This window comes from Pleurodeles waltl, chromosome 4_1, assembly GCF_031143425.1.
Source record: "Pleurodeles waltl isolate 20211129_DDA chromosome 4_1, aPleWal1.hap1.20221129, whole genome shotgun sequence".
NCBI classification, from domain to species: Eukaryota; Metazoa; Chordata; class Amphibia; order Caudata; family Salamandridae; genus Pleurodeles; species Pleurodeles waltl.
The window spans coordinates 515,914,640-515,937,073 of record NC_090442.1 but is presented as its reverse complement, the minus strand read 5'-3'; the positions used below and the strand labels follow the sequence as shown (position 1 = coordinate 515,937,073).

The 22,434-nt window shown below is 46.3% G+C and overlaps 1 protein-coding gene across 3 annotated transcripts in view; it reads left to right on the top strand.

Annotated features, from left to right (window-relative positions):
* The window catches only part of IRAK4 (interleukin 1 receptor associated kinase 4), a 168,465-nt gene that overhangs the window by 47,166 nt on the left and 98,865 nt on the right, over positions 1–22,434 (top strand). For all 3 annotated transcript variants that reach the window (XM_069228833.1, XM_069228831.1, XM_069228832.1), the window contains exon 5: positions 21,646–21,806. In XM_069228833.1, the coding sequence (XP_069084934.1) occupies positions 21,646–21,806 (161 nt within the window). The remainder of the gene's footprint in view (positions 1–21,645; positions 21,807–22,434) is intronic.

The window sequence follows — 22,434 nt, the reverse complement described above, 5'->3', positions numbered from 1 at the left end:
GGGGCAGATCGGAGTGCCGAGTGGGGACGCCGGACGGAGTGAAGTCGGCCTCCCACCCGGGAGGCGGGGCCTGGTGCTTCCCGGCTGCGGGGGCGCGGACGGTGAGGAGACAAGGGGACAAGAGGCGCCCCGAGGAGGACTGATAGGGAGCCCGCTTCTCCTGTGCCCCCTGGGGGCCGTACGACTGCGGTGCCGGTGGTCGTTGCCCGGGTGCCCCCTGTATGGTGGCGGGGGGGCCCCCTGCGCCTAGGACGGTTCAAGTTGGACACTGATCGCCCGTCGTGGGGTGTGGCGGCGAGGGTCCGCCCCGTGCTGATTGCTGTTATCATCCGAAATTTGAGACTGCGCACCATTGTTGCCTGGGGTTGGGGTCCCTCCTGGCTGCTGGAGACGGCGCGGCCTTGGGGGCCTGCCGCGGCTGCCCCTCCCGCGCAGGGCGGCGCGGTCTCGGGGGAGGCGCCACCCCCGACCCGATCCAAACCACCTTGTTTCCGACTGCGCCGCTGGTGGGGACGCTCGGCGGAGGCGAGCTACACGGCGACATTGAGGATCCTGGGCGCACCTGCTTACTGTGGCCCAACGAGCTGGGGATGACTGGCATGGTGTCTGAGACTCCTCCTAGAGCGACCAGAACCTGAGATCTTGACGGCAACAGATTGGGTGAACGGGCAGGCCAACAGCAGGCAGTATAATTACCTGCACAGCGCGCCGGCCTCGCTGAGACGCCCTCCTCTGCATATCCAATGCCCTCCAAGGGCAGACACAAGAACAAAGCCATGGAACCCATGACACTGATACCAATGGCGGACAACGAGCTGACCACACAGAGCCAGTCACAAACCAAGGTTCAGGACACCCTGGACAAGATACTGGGTGCCATTGAGGACACCAAATCCACTCTACAGCGTGACATTAATCAGGTGGCGATAGAGGTGGGGCTATTGAGAGTTTCTGGAGAAATGGCTAAGTACGGTTGTGGCACCAGGATGCCTGACCCCCTTTTATTCATTGGAACGTGCACACCGGGTGCCGGCTAGACCGCTTGCCCCTGGCAGACCGCCCCGGGCTGTAATTGCTAAACTCCTGCACTATAGAGACAGAGACATCCTCCTGCTGAAAGCCAGGGAATTGGGTCCGTTTAAAGTGGCCAATGGCGAAGCAACACTGTTCCCTGACTTCACCTTGGAGGTCCAAAACAAGCGTGCCTCCTTCCTGGCCGTTAAAAGAACTTTACGAGAAGAAGGGATACAGTACTCATTGTTCTATCCAGCAAGACTACGAGTGATTGTGGAGGGGAAAACCACTTTCCTCCAGACTCAGGAGGAGGCATGGGAGTGGCTTGAGAGCTCGGGGTCGGGCCCGGCGCGGCCTGCGCCGGGGGGCCGCGGTGGGGGAGGGTCCCGGCGGGCCCTGAGAGGGAGAAGGCCAGGGGGCGGCCGACGGCTAGCACCCACGCAGGCACAAAGGGAGACTGGAAAGAGAGAAGCCCTAAAAGCGGCAGCCAAGATGGGAGTGGAATCGTCTCCGCCGGCGGTCTCTGAAGAGGAATCAGAAGACATAGTGGTGTCCTCGCCCGAGGGCTCTGGGGGATCGACTAGTGCACCGGAGGTAACCCCACAAACGGCTGATGAACTGATCTAAACAGAACCCGCACCGGCGCTGAAAGGCGAGTCAAGATAAGAAGTACGGTGGCCCCTCCGGACCTGGCCGCCCCCCCGGACCTGTTTCTCGCCTGTCAACCCTGACCGGCGAGTATTGACTTGATGTGTTTGTGTGATCTGCAGTGTTGTAGGACTTATTGGGCAGCCTACAGTTTTGGAGGCGCCCTGGGGAAGGGGAGTTGGTTTTTTTTGTTATTAGTTATACCGGCTATATGTGCGATGTGGGCTGATCATAATGAAGGTGCAAGCTTCTGGGGGGCTTGGCCGGGGCCGGGGGCGTGTAGACTCCATGTACAACGGGTTCTAAGAATACGATGGGGGGCTACAACACTATGACCTGGAACGTTAGGGGGATGGGCACTCCGAGTAAGCGACATAGAATTCTTTCCTTTTTAAAAAGAAGAGGGGTGCATATAGCTATGCTACAGGAGACTCACCTCGCGCCCGGAGAGGGGGAGAAATTACGGAGGAGATGGAGGGGTCAGGTATTTGCCACAGAATATTCAGCTTACGCAAGAGGAACCCTAATTTGGATTAGAGCGGGAGTTCCATTTGTGCTAGATTCCTCCAACATAGACAGGGAGGGAAGATTTGTCATTCTAGAAGGGAAACTACAGGGGCTCCAGTTGACCCTGAGTTGTATATACGCCCCCAACCAGGAACAAGCATTATTCATGACGGGCCTGTCTGGGCATCTCACTCGTCAATGCACGGGGGAAGTACTAATAGGAGGAGACTTTAACGCAGTGCTTGATATCGACCTAGATAGGTCTAACCCCCCACTGCAGGGAGCAACATCAATTAAAGCAGCAAAAAAACTAGCAGAGTGGCTGGACGCCTGGGGACTGGTGGATGCTTGGCGGCTACAACACCCTGTTGCCAGGGATTATTCGTTTTACTCGGGCCTCCACCAGGTACATACTAGAATCGACAGAATAGTTTGCACAGCAGGGCTGGCCCGAAATATGACCCACGCGGAGTACCTTGCCCGCACAATATCTGATCATAATCCTCTATTGATGACATTGAATGTATCTCGGGACAGACCTCCTATACCGGCATGGAGAATGCTTCCGTCGGCCTTGGAGGACCAAGCGTACAGGGAGGGGGTACAAAGCTACTTAGAGGAACACATAGAGGATAACCGCGGATCCACTTCCTCCAGAGGCATACAGTGGGAGACACTCAAGGTGGGGACGCGGGGTCAATGTCTGGGACAGTCAGTGGGGATAAAACGTACACTTGAGAGAGAATTAAACGCACTGGAGAAGGTCATCCACGAGGGGGAGTTGAGACAGGGCCCCACAAGACAAGCGGATGAAGAGTACGAGAGTGCGCGTAGGGAGCACTCCCGAATAGAAGAGCGTCTTAGATGCCACAGTGTGCAAAGATACTTGGTATCCATGCAATCAGAGGAGGGGAGATCCGGTAGACTTTTGGCATGGCTAGTGCGCCCGAATGGTGATAGTGGTCCTATTGCAAGTGTATTGGACAGGGGTGGGACACGCAGAATTAGTCCAGAATCCATTAACGACGCATTCAAAGATTACTATACGTACTTGTATAGGAAGCCCACAGACTTGGAGGTGGGGATCCTTGATGGTTTCCTAACTCGGATGTCTCTGCCGGCTTTGAGCCCGGAGGACGGGGCCGGCCTGGGGGGTCCAGTGACTGCAGAAGAGATAAACGAAGCAATCACGCAGCTGGCTCCTGGGAAGACCCCTGGCACAGATGGTCTTCCGATGGATTTTTATAAAAAGTATAAATCCTTATTAACTCCCAGACTGAAGGAAATGTATATGGAGGCGGTAAAGAATGGGGTGCTCCCTTCCACGCTCCGTGAAGCATTGGTTGTGCCGCTCCCAAAAACAAACATTAGTGATCCATCGGTAACAGAATTTAGACCACTATCAATGCTAAATAGCGACTTTAAGATCTTGAGTAAGATACTAGCTAATCGGTTACTGCACCTTATGCCGACCCTGGTGCACCCTGACCAGAACGGTTTTATTCCCGGTCGCAGGACCTCCTTGAATCTTAGGCGGATTTTCTCTATAATGCATATGCCTGATGAGGCGAAGCCACCAGCCGGGACCTTGCTAGCTGTGGACTTTGAAAAGGCCTTCGACTCGATCAGATGGGATTACTTGAGGGCGACAATGTTAAAAAAGGGCCTGGGTGGTGGCTGGGTTGCCTGGGTGGACCTGTTATATTCGTCCCCATTGGCAAGGGTCAAGACGGGTAGGACGGTCTCAGCTGCTTACCCAGTGTATCGGGGAACTAGACAGGGATGCCCCCTGTCTCCATTGTTGTTCGCTTTGGCGATGGAACCCTTAGCGGCGTGGGTGCGAGGTGAAGGAGCGGGCAGAGGGATTCGGTGGGGACCAGGGGATCACATTATCTCGCTATATGCAGACGACATTTTGATATACCTTAGAGACGGGGCGAGTGGACTCCCCTGGGCCCTGAACGTACTTGAGGAATTTGGTTTAGTATCAGGATTAAGACTTAACCGTAATAAAACATATGTGTTCCCCCTGACGTCTGGATATGGTCGCCCCATAGCGTGCCCGGTGGACCTTAAATGGGCTCCGCGTACATTTAGATACTTGGGGATCCAGATCTACCATGGTATGGCTGACCTAAGAGAGGGTAACCTAGGTGGAGCGCTTCGTTCGCTGAGATCATCAGTAACATTCTGGCGCTCTTTAAAATTGTCAGTGATGGCTAGAGTGGCGCTATCCAAAATGATCATGCTCCCCCGACTGCTCTATTACTTTGCCAATTTACCGCTGCTAATACCCCGGGCATGGTTCCGTGATCTGAACACATTGCTTAGAGAACTAATTTGGGATAGTGGGCGAAGACGTACCACTCTCGTGACCATCTGCAGGCCTCCATCCAAGCGGGAGGCCTGGGGGCACCTGACTTTGAGGCATATTACCTTGCATCCCAATTGCAGTGGATAGCCGGGTGGCTTACGGGTCGGGGCCAATTGGATTTATATACGGCCCAGGGAGTGATTGATACGGCGTGGATTGCGGCAAACATGGCAAACAGGAAGATAACTCTCCCTGGGAACAACATAATGATAAAAGTGGCAATAGGATGTTGGAAAAGATGCACGAAAAGAGTAGGAGTTGGTCACCCGTATTCTCCAGCTCTGCCGCTGGCAGTACTTGCTATAGAACCCAGGGGGAGGGGGCCGGGAAGTATGGGACTCAGTCATTGGCTAGCAGCGGGAATAGAAGTAGTGGGAGGACTTTTCAAAGAGGGAGTCCTGAGGGGATTTGTTGACTTGATGGAGGAGGGTGTTCCCGGTGGACAGTTTTTACTGTACGGGAGACTGGTACATACCCTTAGGGCTCACTGGGACACGGCAAATGCGGAACCTGACACACACGGGGTCTTGCACTCACTGATGACATTAGGTGAGGAAACACGTCTCATCACCAAGATATATCGGTCCCAGGTTGAGGCAGCTTTAGACCCCCTACGTTCACTGAGAGGAGGCTGGGAGGGCACGGTTGGTCGAGAACTCACAGACTCAGAGTGGAAAAAGATACTGGCTTACCCCCGGATGGTGTCCCGTAATACACGCTTAAGGTACCTTCAATATAATTACCTGCATAGAACATACCTCACACCCCACAGGCTGTTCCGTATATACGGTGGATCTCCAGCGACCTGCCCGAGGTGCGGGGGGGGGTGGGGCGAATTTCGACCACATGGTTTGGACTTGCCCGGTGATCCAGACTGGCTGGAAGGAAATGTTGACTACCTTAACTGAATTGCTTGAGATTGAGTTAAGACCCAGCCCCGAGATGTGCTTGCTGGGCCTTGGACCAACGGCACTCCGTGGAAAAGTGAAGGGGCGCTTTTTGGACCTCACCCTGGCACTATATAAGAGACTAATCTCGAGGGGCTGGAAAGCTGCGGGTTGTCCTTTACTGACTGTCTGGGAGAATGATACATTAACGTGGGCTAGAGCTGAATTACAGGTCCTAAAAGCAGAAGAAGCCAGGAGTATCCGCCGGGTTCCCATAGCTCCGGGGTGGGAGAACTTAGTGACGAATTGGGAGAGTATAATTAGGAGATTGGTGAACCCAGCAAGAGAAACCAGCGACTCCCAACCCACGCCGAGGTCGGAGCCAGGCGATTGTAGCACATAGATAGGCGCCCAGAACAAACCCGACCTCCACGTGGCTTTCATTAAGTGTAGAGGCCTGAAGGCAGCTGGGCCGTGGATCCCCACCTCGCCATCGAACATGATAGGCAGTGTGCGTGCCCCTCCGTCTACACGGCGCGTCCCTGCGCCCTGGGTCGATATCACCCCCTGCTTAAAATTAAAATAATAAAAAAATTAAAAAAAAATGGATCTGACATAGCACCTTCAGTTCAACAACTATAAAAATCATTTGCACATAGCCGCATGGTTGGCCCTGTGTGGCCTGTTCTTTTTTATTCCCGCCTCTTCCTCCTTCCTCCCACACCCAATTGGGTGGCACCTAACCCTCTATATCATTATTCCAAGTTACAAGGAAGAAGGGGTTTAAACCTGTTGCTTGACTATTGCTTATGCAGAACAAAGAGCTGTAACAAAGAAAAGTGATTGAATAAGTAAAAGAGTAACTGGTTGAATAAAGAGAAATAAAACGACTGTTAATAAAGATCGAGCAATAAGCGAAAAAGTACAAAATAAGAAGCAGATATAAAAGTGCATGTGAAATGAATAAATATGTAACGTTGTAATAGCAAAATGTTAATAAAAATATATTTAAAAAAAAAAAAAACCTGTTCCCTATGGGAACAGTCAAGCCCGAACTGCCAGGCCAGGTCCCCTCTGGACCAGAAATAAGCATCCTGGGACCGGTTTTAGGGTATCACCCTTCATCAGCCAGGCTAGCTTGGTTCTGGTGGCATAGCAAGCACAGTGCCCTCGTCTGTGACTAGGGGTGAATGCTTGATTGGTTCTGCATTCCGTCCATCATTTGTGTTTGTTGCTTATGGGGATTTGTCAGCAGCAAGGAGTCATGATTATGAGAAAACCTGTGGTAGAAGGCTGGGAGCAATTTAGAAACATAATCTTTAAAGTGCATATATATGTGGCCTTGAAATATAGAAAATGGTTGGCGTCACTGTTACTTTAGTTAGGGAAAGGTTTGGATGCATACAGTTGAAAGTAGTTCGGAGCAGACTGGATATCTACATTACAAAATGATAGCCTAAGTCATGAAATGTAGGCCCTGGAGTTCTCGTCCCCTTCATTATACCTGGTACTTCTGTCCACGTCCTGGGTTGCTGAAATGACGTTGTGGTGTTAGCATAGTAATGGTGTGTAGATTAACAATGTTAAATAGACTATTTTCCTGATTCAGAATTTGTCTACCATTCAAATTTGTTTAAAGGTTTGCTTAGATGTCACACCCAGAACCCGGGGTTCACGTCCCTGTTTGCGCTGAGTGTATGTATGTATTGTATGGATGGTAGCAAGATCGCAAGCAGAATCTATTTTAGATGGCTTTGTCAATCAGTGAAAGTGTAATGTTTGCATTTGTTGGGCTGAAGGTAGGAGCTCCAAGCATTGAAGCATAGGAAGATGAAGACAAGGTACTCTTAGAAATCCTCTTAGGACCTTTAAGCAGATGATTGCTAAACAATCCTTCCACAGCACTCCCATTTGGTTCATGGTAGGGGAGGTGGGGTGAATGGGTACATTCTGTTAAGGTTGAGGAAGGTTCTAGGCCTGGACAACCCTTTTGTTTTGCCCTGATTGCCAATTCAGGAAGGGTAATGGCAGCCAAGTGCAAAGTCAGACTTTATTGTGCCCATTTTTTGTTGGACCTCTTATTTGAAGCCAGTATCATCTCTACCTGCAGCGAGAGCCATCACTTTGCACATATCCCGAGTGCAAGTCTACACTGCAGAAATTTGAAAGGGGACTACCGATATTCGCTTGCTAGTCTATAGACACTGGAACTACATCCTCAAAAATCTAGTAAAAAGGTAGGACCCACACCATCCGATTTGGTTCCAGTTTCTTATAGACCCAGGAAGACAGTGTTCCACAGAGAACTCAAAAAGATTCTGTGATCTGTGGTTGGTTTCTGTATGACAGCCTATTTTTCAGATGTGAGAAGATATCACCTAGAGTTTGCACAACTTGCTGGAGAAGCTATAGGTCTGGCTTATGCCTAGAAGACTGCCTGTCTGCTAAAAGAAGGAAGGCGAGTGCCTGGGTCTGCAGGAGGAGAGACTGTTCAGGACAAGCCCAACCATTTTCTAGGCGTAGGGCATTCCCAGAAAAGCCAACTTCTGCCAGAAGAGTAAACTGTGCTGAAGTGAGCTATGAGTGGGTCACCAAGCGTGTTTCACGTGGAAAACTGCATGAAGCATCGATAACCCCTAATCAACAGTATACGGTCCAGTATTCCTGCAGCATGACCAGAAAGCCATGTTCTGCTACTTCTCAAGATCCAGACAAACTGACCTGCAAGTTACCTAACATTGTAGTTCCTTGACCAGCCTAAGAGTGAGCTTGTACCTGTAGCTGATACTTTACTCTTGACACTGTAGCTATTATTTGCACCATCAACAGAGTGTTTAACCACTGTTAATGGTGTGAGGTTTGTCATACTTTAATAGAGCTCCATAGATGTGTTTGTAGAAACCTGTAGATGATTCTCCATTACTGTCTGTAGTATTTCGTTTTGCTGTGATAATAAAGTGCTTTTCTTTTTACTAAAATAAACACTTATATAGACCTTAAGATATCGTGCCTGGAGTTTGACTGTTTGAGTTCTGAGTTTCTTTCCCCTAAACCTCATCCCTCAGATGGCTTTGACTGCTCTCCTTTGCTACCCCTAAGATTCAAGTGTGAAAATGTAGTCCATATAATAATTTTTATACCTGTAGCACTCTTGACACCATAGATGGCCTGCAACACTGAAGACAAATAGAGATGTCAAATAGAGACAGTTGGCAGAAATATGCTACTGGATGGTTTGGCATTGTGAACCTATTCTAGATGTACATTCTGGGCATCTTCCCATCATCTTGAGGTTTGATTTGGTAAAGTATCTTGTTTATGTAGTAAAGATTTTGGCCACTGGAGGTAGCTGAAGAGAGCATGTTCATGGTGACATTGACCAAAAACTCAGATATACTCACGCCATGTTTATATTTATATTCCATTGGGTTTGAAGCATCTTCTACGTCTCAAATACAACATCGTTCAAGAACCAGATATCTTCAGCGACTGCACTAAGGTAGTTGGTGATTTTCAGAACATGGTGTAATTCTGTTTTTGTTGTCATTGCTGTGCTCGTTGTGTCACTGGACTCAAACTGCACCACAGTGAAAAGGCAGATTGAGCCAAAATCGGTTTGTGGTTGCTTGTGCTTCTGTTCAGAGAGGACCAGGTCTGGTGGTTTTAGTCTGGAATGTTTGTACTGGTGCAAGACCAAGATTGATTTGTATGTGACTGGTTCCTTTCTGGGATGGCAAAGTGGCCAAAAAAACAATGGACTGAGCTATGACCCGAGTAATTACCAGTAGCTGAGATAAACAAAAGCATTCCTCCCGTCACCTGTTTTTATATTTCTCAGTGCAACACCACTCGTGAAGGGGGCTCATTGGCGAAGGCAGGGGAAGTATTAACGTAGTCGGAAAAATTGGTTATATGAATATGTGTCCAACAAACAAAGCCAGGACTAAAATCACCAGAAGAATAAGCATTTGCAAAGCCAATCGATTTCTTCCATGAAACCTAACATCTCCAAGTGGGACCTTAGCTCTGCCTCCTTCCAGGTAGTATGCTGAATGTTGTTGCCTAACAGACAGTCTACAGGCATGGCCAGACTCACAGCTACTTTCAGAGTACCAGAGCCCCCTCCCCCCACTCCACTGTAAGAGAACCAAAGCTACCCGTATGTGGCTCTCACGATTGTCAGTCTCTATGACCTGGTAGAATGTATGGGGGATGACCTGCTCTGCTGACAGCAGCTGACCCCTGACAGTAGTCATACTGGCTCCGGTGTCATGCAGAGCCTCTGCCCTTTGCCCATTAATGGTGACCCACTGCCTATACTTCGAAGTATTTTCAGGCATGTGAGCATTTGGCACAGTTTCCCCATCTCCCAGGGACACTAGGGTCCCCTCTATCTGTTCCCCAAAGCTAACTGGGACTACCTCCTCCCCGCGCACTACTCTAGCCAACCCAGGTGTCTTCCCTCCAGTGGGGGGCTGTGCCCTCTGGGGACACTTGGAGTCACCCTTAGAGTGACCATACTTAGTGCACTCTGTACACTGGGGTACAAACCTCCTTTTCTTCTGATCAAAGAATCCTGGTTTCTATTTTTTAGTCAGATTGGGACTGGTTACCGCTACCTTCCTGGGAATTATTTCTTCCCCCTCTTTCTTCTGGTGGGAACCCTGGCCACCTTTGTGGGTGTCCCCCCAGATACGTTTTTGGACACTCTGGTGCTAACCCAGAGTTCCGCCTCCTCAGCAAGCTTCCTAAGATCAGTCAGCTTACTCTCAGCCAGGTGCTGGTGCAATTCTTTAAAGCAAATACTGAGCATATGCTGTATCAGGATCAGATCATATAACCCCTTTTAATCATTTACTTTACTGCCCCACACCCATCCATTCAGTGACTTACAAGAGACATAAAAAAAAGCCTTCCCAAGTTTGTGTGGAGAGTTTGGTACTGTCCCTGAATTTCTGGCAATACTTTTCAGGGGTCATTCCAAACTTGGCAATCAGAATGGCTTTCATGAGCAGGTGTGTGTTCTGGTCCTTCTTTTCTAATGTGATACTTGTGCCCGTCCCAATTATTGGTACATGTCTCCACAACCCGCTCCCCATTGATCTTCACGAACCCCGTAGGCCAGTGGTTCCCAAACTTTTTTGACCCACGCCTCCCTTGACCTATTGGCTATTGGCCGCGGCTCCCCATTATGCTATTTTTTTTTTGGGGGGGGCCGGTGGGGGGATGTGAGCCGGGCCTCAGGAGTACTTACATTTTTCACTCTGAAAATAATTGGGATAAAGCCAATGAAGGTATTATAATCATAGATGTAACAACATAAAAATATAACAGTTGTTTAATTAAAAAAATATATAATTGGTTAAGTCAGAAACAATATAAACTATGCTTAGAAATCTGTACTGAAGGGAATGTCTCCAGTACTAATCCTATGCTAGACAGCATATGCTCTCCTCTGCACTCTGGTGTTTGACTGTGCGTCGCACAAAGCAGCCTATTTGTGTGCTAGATCTGGGAGTGACACCAGCAGCATGCAAAGTTTTGCATAAATGGTGCTGCACTCTGTTTTCTCTTTAATGCAACAATGCACAGCAAAATTTGAAGTTTAATCACATTGTGTGAAATCTTAGTAAACTTGAGCCTGCAGGTTTTTGTGAATAGAACTAGTGTGTACTATAATTACTACCACTAGATGGTGTTTGAGGATTAAACTTCAAGGCCCTTCCTTGCTGTATTTCAATTTCTCACTCAAAATTCCGAGCTTTGCACTCTAGACAAGGAAAACGGCTTCTGACCTTTTTTAATGGAGGGGATTATCTAAGTTCTAATATGCAGCTGCAGAATTAGGTCACTGCTATCGGTAATGATGCAGCTCATGGCGCCCCTGTCTTGTTTTGATGGCGCACCTGGGCGCCGTGGCGCACAGTTTGGGAACCACTGCCGTAGGCCCTTAGTGCAAATTCATAGGCATCAAACCATTTGTGAATGTCATCTCCCACAACACATAACTTGGCACCACATCTTTGGGCATATTGACCTTTTTATCTCCAGCAGGTCCTGTATGTATGCTGTCACCATCACTGCTGGACTCAGACTGCCTAGACTTGAGGTCTACCTCCTTTAGACTCAGTTCATGAGCCAGAAGTAGTTTCTTTTCAGCCAAGGCTCTCTCAGCTGCAGCTTCAGCTCTCCTCTCTTCTGCTTCTCTCTGAGCTTTCCTTTCCTCTGCTTCCATGTTCACTCTGGCCAACTGCAGTTAAAACTCTCTCTCTTCCCTCCTTTCCTCTGCGGTCAGGACGTGACTTGAGAGACTGCTCCCTTGTTTAGCAGGAGGCACAGATCCAAGGGTGATATCCCCCGCTGCTGTTGACAAATCCTCTGGAGAGCACTCTTCTTGCTCTCCCAACTCAACATTCTCTTGTGAACGGGCTTCTGCCCAGGCCCTCAGCGCCTTTTGGTACTCCTCCGTCTTGGAGGCAGCCCGGGTAGGTACTCCCATCCCCTTGCAGAACACTTTCACCTGGCTGACAGTGTATGTCTCCCGTTTGGCTAGGTCAAAATCTCCAGCTCCTCCTTGAGACCCAGCCAGAGACAAATTGTATAGGATTTAGATTAAAATGTCAAGCAGGAAAAACAAAATTTCGGAAATTGACCTTTAACTGTGGGTAGGTAGTGTACACCTAGCTATTGTATGTCATTGCACAAACACAAGTTCTATCCTCACCGCTGATCACCATTGTTAGAAATGGGGTCTCTAGTTGGCAGAGGTATACACCGTTGTCCACAATCCTAGTCAGGGTAAGTCACACGCAATCCAAATTATTCTGGGCCCACCCTGTGTTAGCTTGGCACTGAGCAGTCAGGCTTAACGTGGCAATGTGTAAAGTATTTGTGCAATAAATCATGCAATGACACAGTGAAAACACTACAGAAATACACCACACAGGTTTAGGCAAATATAAGATAATTATCTGGTTAAATGAAGGTCAAAACGATCAAGATTCAATAAGCACAAGTTGAGATATCACTTTTGCAAGCTTAAAAAGAGTCTTAGATCTAAAAAAAAATCAACAGTTGTCTCTTGTTTGCACAAAGTACCTGGTTTGCGTCGAAATTACCACGCATGGAGACCGCAGAGGAGGAGATGCGTGGAAAAATGAGTTGCGCGCCAGATTTTTCGGACACGGCACAGACGATACATCGTTTCTTTCCACACTGCAAGGGGCTTTGCGTTGATTTCCGGCACGCAGTCTTGGATCCTCACTGCGATGCAGTGTTCTTTTGACTACCAGGGACAATGTGGGGGAAAATCCTTGGTGTGCGGGAAGAAGTCACAGGCTTTCTGTCAGTCTGGTAGGCGATGCATCTAATTTTCTGTTGCACGCATATGCTGCGTCAATTCTTTACTCAGGAAGTCGAGCTGCATCGTTCCGGCTCGGCTGTGCGTCTAATTTCCGGTCTCAACTCAAGGGCTGTGTCTATCTCCGCTTTGGGAGTCGGACTGCATCATTCTGGTTTGGCTGTGCGGTGATTTTCTCGTCGCAGGGCAAGCTATGCGTGGTTTCCGGCAGGCTGCGTGTCGACGTTTGGCGCACAAGGAGTTTCCTTGAAGAGATGAAATCTTTTTGGCCCTGAGACTTCAGAAAACAGGAGGCAAGCTCAATCCAAGCCCTTGGATAGCACTTCTCAGCAAACAAGGCAGCAGGGCAACAGCAAGACAGCAGTCCTTCACAGTAAAGCAGTCCAGGTGAGTCCTTTGGGTAGCCAGGCAGTTCCTCTTGACGGGTTGCAGGATCTGGTTGTGAAGTGTCTGATTTGGTGGGATCAGAGACCCAGTTTATATACCCAAAAATGTCTTTGAAGTGGGTGAGATTTAAAAAAGTGGTTATGAAGTGCACAATGTCCCCTTTCAGTACAGGGCTGTCTGCCAGGGTCCCAGTAGGGGATTTGGCAGTCCATTGTGTGAGGGCAGGCCACTAGCCTTTGAAATGTAAGTGTCAGGCCCTCCACCCTCCCAGCCCAGGAAGACCAATTCAGTATGCAGATAAGTGCAGGTGTGACTGAGTATCCTGTGTTTGTGGTTGTCTGGGTGAAATGCACAAGGAAGCTGTCAACCAGCCCAGTGATAGGTGGATTGGAGACAGGCTGTAAGGCACAGATAGATTTTAAGTGAAGAGAAATGCTCACTTTCTAAAAGTGGCATTTCTAAAATAGTAATTTAAAATCCAACTTCACCAAAAGCAATATTTTGTATAAACATTCTGGTCATACTAAATATGACCTGGTTACCCCTTTCTGAACAGGATCTACCACTCAAACAGTGTATGAGGGTAGCCCCAATGCTGTTTTCCACTACCAGGACGTATAAAACACACCTGTACATGTCCTGCCTTTTACCTACATAGCGCCCTGCCCTCTGGGTTACCTTGGGCCTACCTTAGGGGTGACTTATGTGTATAAAAAGGGGAGTTCAAGGCTTGGCAAGTACTTTTGAATGCCAAGTCGAAATGGCAGTGAAACTGCACACACAAGCCTTGCAATGGCAGGCCTGAGACATGGTTAAGGAGCTACTTATGTGGGTGGCACAACCAGTGCTGCAGGCTCACTAGTAGCATTCAACCTACCGGCTCTGTGCACATGTAGGGCATTTTACTAGGGACTTCCAAGTAGATCAAATATGCCAATTGGGTATGAACCAATATTACCATATTTAAGGGAGAGAGCATATGCACTTTAGCACTGATTAGCAGTGGTAAAGTGCACAGAGTCCTAGATCCAGCAGAAACAGTGTCAGAAAAGTGGAGGGAGGCAGGCAAAAAGTTGGAGGATGACCACTTCAAGGCTATCAGGTCTAACAGGCGTGTTTTGTGAATTCCTTAGGGGGTTTCAAGATTAGCTGGCCAGACCCTCGCTTTGTCTCAGGTGAGCACTCGGGTATGGTTACTACATACAGTGTGGGTAAACTGTGCTAACAGTTGTTTCGGACTAACACCTTAGCAGCAATTAAGGAACATCTTACTCTTTCTGAAGATATAGACTTGCAGGACTTCTTGTTAGGTCCAAGAGAGCCATGCTCCAAAAGATTCATCTATGCCGTATACAATGAGATCTATAAGCTTTCTCAAATGGAAAAAGCTGCGCATTTAAGGCAGATTGATAAGGAAACATTTTAAAAGGCTTTGGCTGTGTCAATAATGGCATGAACTCTCTGTCCAACAGAATTTATTCCCTTAATAACATAATGTCATCTGTAATAGACATCATTCAGAATGACATGTCCTTTCTACAGCAAGGACAAAGTCAGCTGCATTCCATAATGCAGTTAGGTTGAACATTACAGATTTTGAAAAATGTCTGTGTTCCATGGAAATACATTAACAGTAGTAACTTGTTTGCTTCTTTTAATTCATCCACGGAAAAACAGACAGTGGCTAAAATGGAAGCGAGCTTCACCATTCTTCACCTAGAAAAGTTAAAGAAGTTGCATTTCACAGTTGCAAGAGAGTCCATCAACAGTATGGCTCGTACATGGTATTATAAATCTACCCATTTCCACTTTTCGTTTTTCGAAATGCTTGAAATATCTTGCAGTGGGCAGATATGACTGGCTAGGCGATAGCGATATTAAAGAGGAGTTGGAGATGCCCTTTAAATATAAATGTCTGAATGGCGAAACAGAGGTCTTACTAAGCAGAAGCAAATGTGAGACTTCTGTTAGTCATTCAGTGATTTGTAAACAGGTGTCCCTTCATGGCCTTTGTAATGTGGGGGTCACCACCTTGGCCTGTTTTCTAAAGGGTACTTCCATCCTTTTGATTCGTCCAGCATTTCATGTACTTTCGAATGAAAGTTATATGGTCCTGAATAAACAAAGCAGTTGTGGTATGAGACCAGGAATTGGCTACGCAATTTCAGTCTCTAAGATTGTAACATGTTGCAGACATGTTTTATTCTCTCCCCCCTCCACCACAAGGGATAAGAGTAGCAGAAATGTGGCCTCACTTTGATACTACTAATGTAAATTATGACAAGCTGAGCAGACTAAAGCTGCTACTGTTCCAGAAACAAATTGCGTTGACATCGGCCAGAGAGACGTGTGCTCTCCAGATAGCGAGGTCATCAGCCAAGATACAATCCCTATTAAATACCAACTTTCCCAAGCACTTTGGAGGGCTGGTATCCAGAATATTCAACACTTCAAGCACTACTAGGATTGTGCATTTCTTTAAGGCTGTATGGTCTGGATTTGTGTCCATCTTCCAGACTATCTTCAGAGTCATTCCTTCAGCTGTTGATTTACTCTTTTCCAGTGTGTTTGGCGGCTTTCCTGTGACTTTGGCATTGATCAGCAGGATTTTGCCGCTGTTGTTCCTGATACACAGTGGTTGTGCCTTCCCAGCTTAGCTTAGTGATGGAGCAACTACCACCAGCCCAACTATGTTGTGAACGCTTGGTACAGTTCTTTGGTGCTCCGTTGCTGGAAGAATTGTAGCATGATTGGTCATTGTCATTCAGACCAGTCCTATGGTGTGTGCAACCAGTCTTTCATTGCACCTGGTGCCTGTTTGAACATCTACCTTTGATGTGCCTTGCTGTTCCGCCAGTGCCTTCTGTGGACAAAGAACTGCTGATGTTCCTGATGAGGGTTCATTCACGGTCGTGCCCCATGAGACTGAGGCTGATTCGCAAGGCCACTTACGAGCCGCCCTTGGTGGACTGTCTAGTTTCTTTGGGCTCCCTTCGTGGGAAATCCTGCGCCTGAGATTGATGCGCACTACTGCTCCATGGATCTGTCTTCCAATCCTGTCATCGATCTAACATCTGATGATGTGGCTTCTTTCCTGAATGCCTTTCCTTTTGATGGCTTCGAAGACATTCTTCAAGATCATGACTACTGTTAAATAAATTTGAACATCGGCCTATTCTTAAGTTTCAAAGTTTGCCTTTAACTTTGGCCTGCTGTGCTTGTCATGGCCGACATTGTGTCTCTTTGTATGTTTTTCAGCTATTTTTAAATTTTAGTATGTTTTAAATATGATATTTAGCTTGTTTAAGTCCAGAGCGTTTTTGCTTGGGTTCATTCACTTTCTCTCGCGTCATCATTATAGCGTCATACTTGCAATGGGGAGGGTGTAGTGGATCCTATTTTAGTTTTTTGATGGGAATCAGGAGTTTAGCTTCGCCTTTTGCTTGTAGGCTTGTGCTTCCATCACTAGTGACTTTTAACCTACTTAGCTTTCTCTGTTTTAGCACATTTATTTAATTATTTCTTCCAAGATGACTGTAATGTTTATAGTTAGGAAGATGTTTTAGTTTCACGTTATCAGTGTCACTCTTTAAAGGCGTCACTAACAGCGTCAAGGATAAATGAGATACCTAGGCATTCACATCCTGTACTTTCCCACTTTTGTGTGACTGTGACCTTTTCAAGGACTTGTTTATACACTTGCAGCTACAAGCAGGCCTCCTTGTCTATTGTTTGGGAACATATCTACGTCAAGGGTCCTACAAGATTTGTATTAATATATCTCACACAGACATGCTTATCAGAGGGATTTCTACCAGATGCCATCAACGCTATCTATGCTACATGTCACCTTGATGCAGATCCAGCCTTCGTGTCACCATGGAGTCTGATCTAGAGACCTCATTCCAAGGTAACACAGATTGGGTTGCTCTTCTCATGGACATGGTACTGGCAGATTAGGTTTAACACACCTAGCTCTCTTTAAGTTAGAGATTAGGGTCATCATGCTAGGGTATTAGGGTTAATTTCACATCTATTTTACATCTTATGTTATTGCAAGATGGTGGGGGTCTTTGTGTTCATGACTCTCGTTTTTACCATTTTGTTTCTTGCATTATTCATTATCCTAATCATTGCAGCTCTCACAATTTATAGTAGACTGCAGTCTTATTAATAAACCTTTTTGAAAACTTTACTGCATCTCTTTCATTTACTGTGCGTGACTGAGACATGTTGCTCATGTGAGAAAAGGGTACTCTCCATTTAACCACGACTCCCCTCAGATGTTGCACTCTTGAGTCCATACGTAAAGGCTGCCACAAATTACCTTTTACTGTTTGGGTTTTTGGTCAGGTACTGCTTGTGAGCCGGGAGGGTTGGGCCAACAGTTGTGACATGTTATAGAATTGGCCTAGTCGCCTTCTAACAAAAGTGCTATTATCCCTAAACCAGCAGTCTTGCCTAGAGCAAGAGTCCCACTAAGACAATACCTTCAGGATTTGCACTGTATGAAAACTTCTCCAACATTTGATTTTACAAAAATGTTGTCAATGTAGAATAGCAACCCAGGTCATCTAAAGGGTGCAGATGACAGGCTTGCCTTTTAGTTCACTGTTGGCAGTTTCAGGGTGGGTGGAAGCATGAACGTTTCAAAATTAATGTTTGAAAACTTCAAAAAAAATATTTGCACTTATTTAGTCTGATGTACTTTTTCTATTAAGATAAAACAGTTCTGCATGTGAATAAAATACATATTTGGAATTTTTGAGGAGACTTGTTAATACTTTGCAAGTTTGTTGCAGAATGTCTTTAAAAATAAAGGTGGTCCAAAAGTTAACTGTGTAAGACACCCTAGTTACTTGCTTTCTTTCACGTTAATTACCTTGTAAATAAATGCTTGTCGGTTTTGAATAGGGGGCTACAGCAAAAGTCAGGAGTGCATTTGTACCTCCCAAACTATAGATCCACATGGACTTTCTAGTATAGAATATACGGCAATGCTGGCGTCAGTGCAAGTAAAAAAAATACTTTTTATAACGCAGTCAACGCTGGCTGTGTCCTAAAGCTTTTTATGTTTACTGTCAGCCATTTGCAACATGGTTAAAAACCATTGGCAAAGCCAGTAGATCTCTCCTAGGCAAGACCTATTGTCTTTGCCAATGATTGTTTTATTTAGTTCTGGCCATGTTATAGCATTTATTTTAATGTCTTTATTCTTATTTTTAGCCTGGTGCTCTCATACCCCTCTTGCTTTCCTGTTCCTCTACCCACATCCTTCCCCATTGCCCTCCCTCCCTCCATGTTGCCTAGTCCCCCAACTCATTCCCCTGTTTGTGGGGAAAAACAAAACAGTATATATTAGGCGGGAGGGGTGGCAAGGCACCACAGAGGAGGAAGGGTGGGAGAGAATGACATGGCTGGGTGGGAGAGGACAGATGGGAGGCGATGGGGAGCATACGGACAAAGGAGAGTGGGTGGGAAGTGCTGTTTCAAGCACACATACAGCGTAGATTGGGCAGGAAGAGCTGGGGCAATCACTTGGACAGCGGATGGTGGAGGAAGGGCTAGGACAAGCACATGTACAATGGAGGGTTGGCATTAGAGGCAAGGGCATGTACTGGGACAATGGTGGGTGTGTGGAAGGGGCTAGGGCAAGCACACGGGCAACAGAGGGTGGGCGGAAAAGGGTAGGGAAAGTACACAGACAATAGAGGAAGGGTAGGAGGGGCTAGCAGAGCTAGCAGAAGCACATGGACAACAGAGGCTGGGTAGGAGGGATGGGTGAACACACGGACAATGGGGGGTGAGCAGGAGGCTTTGGGGCAAGTACACACACAACAGAGGTGATGAGGAAGCAAACCTACAATGGCATGTGGGTAGGAGGGGCTGGGGGAAGCTCACTGACAACGGAGGATGGGCGGAAGGGCCTGGGGCAGCATACAGACAGTAAATTAGAAAAAATTAGACCTTAAAAAAGCAAGCAGGGGAAGGGCAAGGTAATATGCCCATGCCCCAGGAGAATGACAAGCACAAGAAGAGGAATGAAAGCCTAAGCAAGCTGGCAAATACGAAGCAAGCAAATGAACAACAATGAAGCCAACCAGTAGTAAGCAAAGGGCAGCCTCTAAGCCAACTTTAAGGTAACAAAATGTCTTGCATGAGCCAGCACGTGCTCTGTCTTAGATCAAGCTCCAAACGAATCCCTACCAATTTAATAATAATAAAAGAGTAGTAGTATTTGGTGTTGATGTAAAAGACACACTCACAGGGCACAGGAAGTGAGGGGAAGAATTAACAGAGGGGGAAACATTGGGGTTACAAATAGGAATCCTAGAACCAGGAGACCAGCATTATAATAACCTGAAGAACTAGCATTTGCAAAGCCAATAGGTCTCACCTATGAGAGTTAATGACTTTGGCAATACTTTGGAGTTAATGACTTTGGCCATGCTACTATGCAGCATGGGTAAAAATATATTATTTTTTTAAGTGCTATTACATGGCCAGTGCTAATTCACTTTTTTAAGTTAGTGCTGGCCACATCATAGCACTTTACAAAATGTTATTTTTTAGCCCTGCACTGCCCCACCCGTCTCACCTGTCCTCTTACCTTATGGCCCTCCTTCTCTAACGCCTGCCTTAGCTACATTTGTGGAAAAAGAGCAGGTATTGGGGGTAAGGCATGACAGAGGGAGAAAGGGTGGGAGAGAAGGATGAAGGTGGGTGGGGAGGGCAGGAAGAATGGGATATTTAGCTAGTACAATAAGAAAAATAAATAAAACTTCGATTCTTCCTGACTTAAAAAAAGAAAAACAGCTGCTAGGGGAGAAGGCCTTAGTTAGAGGATATGACTATCGGGATAATAAATGACTGTGGTCAGATGTTTTCTTCAGACTACTTCCTCCCTGCTTTTCCTAAGACATATTGGTTGTCCTTTAGAGTTTGGTGAACCCAGGACATCATCCACCCATGTACAAGGTCATACACTGTTGATGTGGTTGACAGAATGTCCTGTGCCTGCCAAATTTCAACCCTCACAGTCTAGTTTACTTTTTGTTACTGAATTTTAAATAATGAAAACACTACGATCAGAAGAACAATCATTTGCAAAGCCAATAGATGCCTCTGATCGTAACTTAGTTTTAATATGTAAAGTGGCAGGTTTCACTGGTCTTGAACGTCAGAGTCCGGACATAATTCACCCCACTCCCGATAAAGTAACTGCATCCTTGCATGGATGAGCATGAACAGCAGAACTAAACCGCAGAGGGAAGGGAGAGTGAGAGAGAAAAGAGAAAACTGAGTGTATTGCAATCTCATCAACCATGTCTGCGGATTACCAGTCGTGTTTTCAAAGGTCGGTGCCAATCGTACTTTGAAGGTTTGAGTAAAAAAGTTTCATTATGAGTCATATAAATTGAAACAGTGTATTAGTGATAATTCATACCGGCTTCAGAAAGGCAGGCTGCAGTGAACCTAAGACAGAGACAGACAAGGCCAGTACCATCTACGGTGGAACTCGAGGTCGAAAGAGAACCTGGAATTCAGGGAAAGAGAGAGAACAAACACTGCAACAAACACCAAATCATTATCCAGAGAAGATCAGGCAACTGGTCAGCAGCCAAAAACAAATTTTAATCTGCAGGCAAGTTCAGGCAAGAGGGTCAGGGAAACGAAAAAAAACAAAGTTAAGGAATTCAAGTATTCGACCTAGAGTGATAGCTATGGGGCCAACACAACACGGAAAGGCGCCAGCCAACTTCCAAAATGTTATAATGTCCTGGTGCTACTCATGACCTGAAAAACTCCCCCATTAGCCTTCAACAAGTAGTAATCTTGACACCCAGCCACCAGAGACTGTCTTCCACAGCCTTACAGGTCTCCTAATGTAGACACTATTATGTCCTTTCATTGAAACAAATCCCTGTATCCGCATAACCCCATTATTCGTGACATAGACTTGTAGCTGTATCCCTGATACATTTAAAATGAGGAATACGATTATCTACAAGGCCGAAAGTCATATTTTCTTTTTTGCCTTTGGTGGCAACTTAGACATGATTAATAGTTATGTATGTCCTTTACTTGGGTCTTGAGGGAAGCAGTGTGTATCTTAACCCAATTAATCCCTATGCACTGTGTTGTCTTCGAACATTAAATAAACCATTGCTTGCACTTGTGCTTCTTAAATTAAAATGCATCTGTGTTACATTGCCTTATGGCTAAACAGAATGGCTACAATCTGACAGTGTGTTCACCCTCTTTTATCTGCTGCTTGTCGGCCCCATTATTGTTCCATTGCTAATTTTCACTGTCTTCTAAATATATGAAATGTAGAAATGAACGATACATGTGTGTGCGCATCTTGCACAGTGGCCTAGTGAATGTACAACCGCTCCCAGTTCCTTTGCAAACTAACTTCCAGAATACAGGTTCTTCTAACTACAATTTTGTTTTCTGTGTTTCAGACTTTCGCAGATTTTCATTTGATGAATTGAAGAGGATTACAGGCAACTTCAATGAACAGCCTGTGTCTGCTGGAGGTTATAAACTCGGGGAAGGGGGTTTTGGAGTTGTTTATAAAGCCTGCATCAATGGAAAACTTGTTGCAGTGAAAAAGCTATCAAATGTAAGTAATTGCTAAGACTTTTAGCACTGAGCAAAACTTTGTGAAATAGTAGTGATAGTTTGGCAGTTTCTTCCGTGTTTACGTTTCTGGATTCCAGTTTCTGTTTCGTTGGAGTAGTAATGTAAAGTTCTTAGATATTTAGTTTTAACCTCTACATTAAACATGCCCCCACTATAGGTTTAACTAATGAATAGCTTCACATGAAATACCAGCCAAACTTTGTCTGACACCAAGGCATCAAGATCAGCAACAACCAGGCCTATGATAGCATGACCTGTCACTGAATTGTTAGCTTCCTGCAAGTTTTAGAAGTGCACTAATTTTGTTCTAATACATATCCTTAAAAAAAAATTTAAGTTGTCTTCAAATACTAGATTATCTTTGGTAAAGTAACAAATTTTTTCTCAAACATTCGCCCAGGATTTTAACAAAATGTACAGCGTTTTTCCTCAAACATCAGGTTTCTATTATATAAAAATGGTACTTTTCTCAGCAAGTACCATCCTTTCATGTTTGGTAAATTGAAACTGCCTCATTTGCCCACACATTGCCCTCAATGTCCAGGTGTCTGCCAGAATGTCCGAGAGATGCTGGATATCTATAGAGACCACCAGTTGCCAAAAATGCT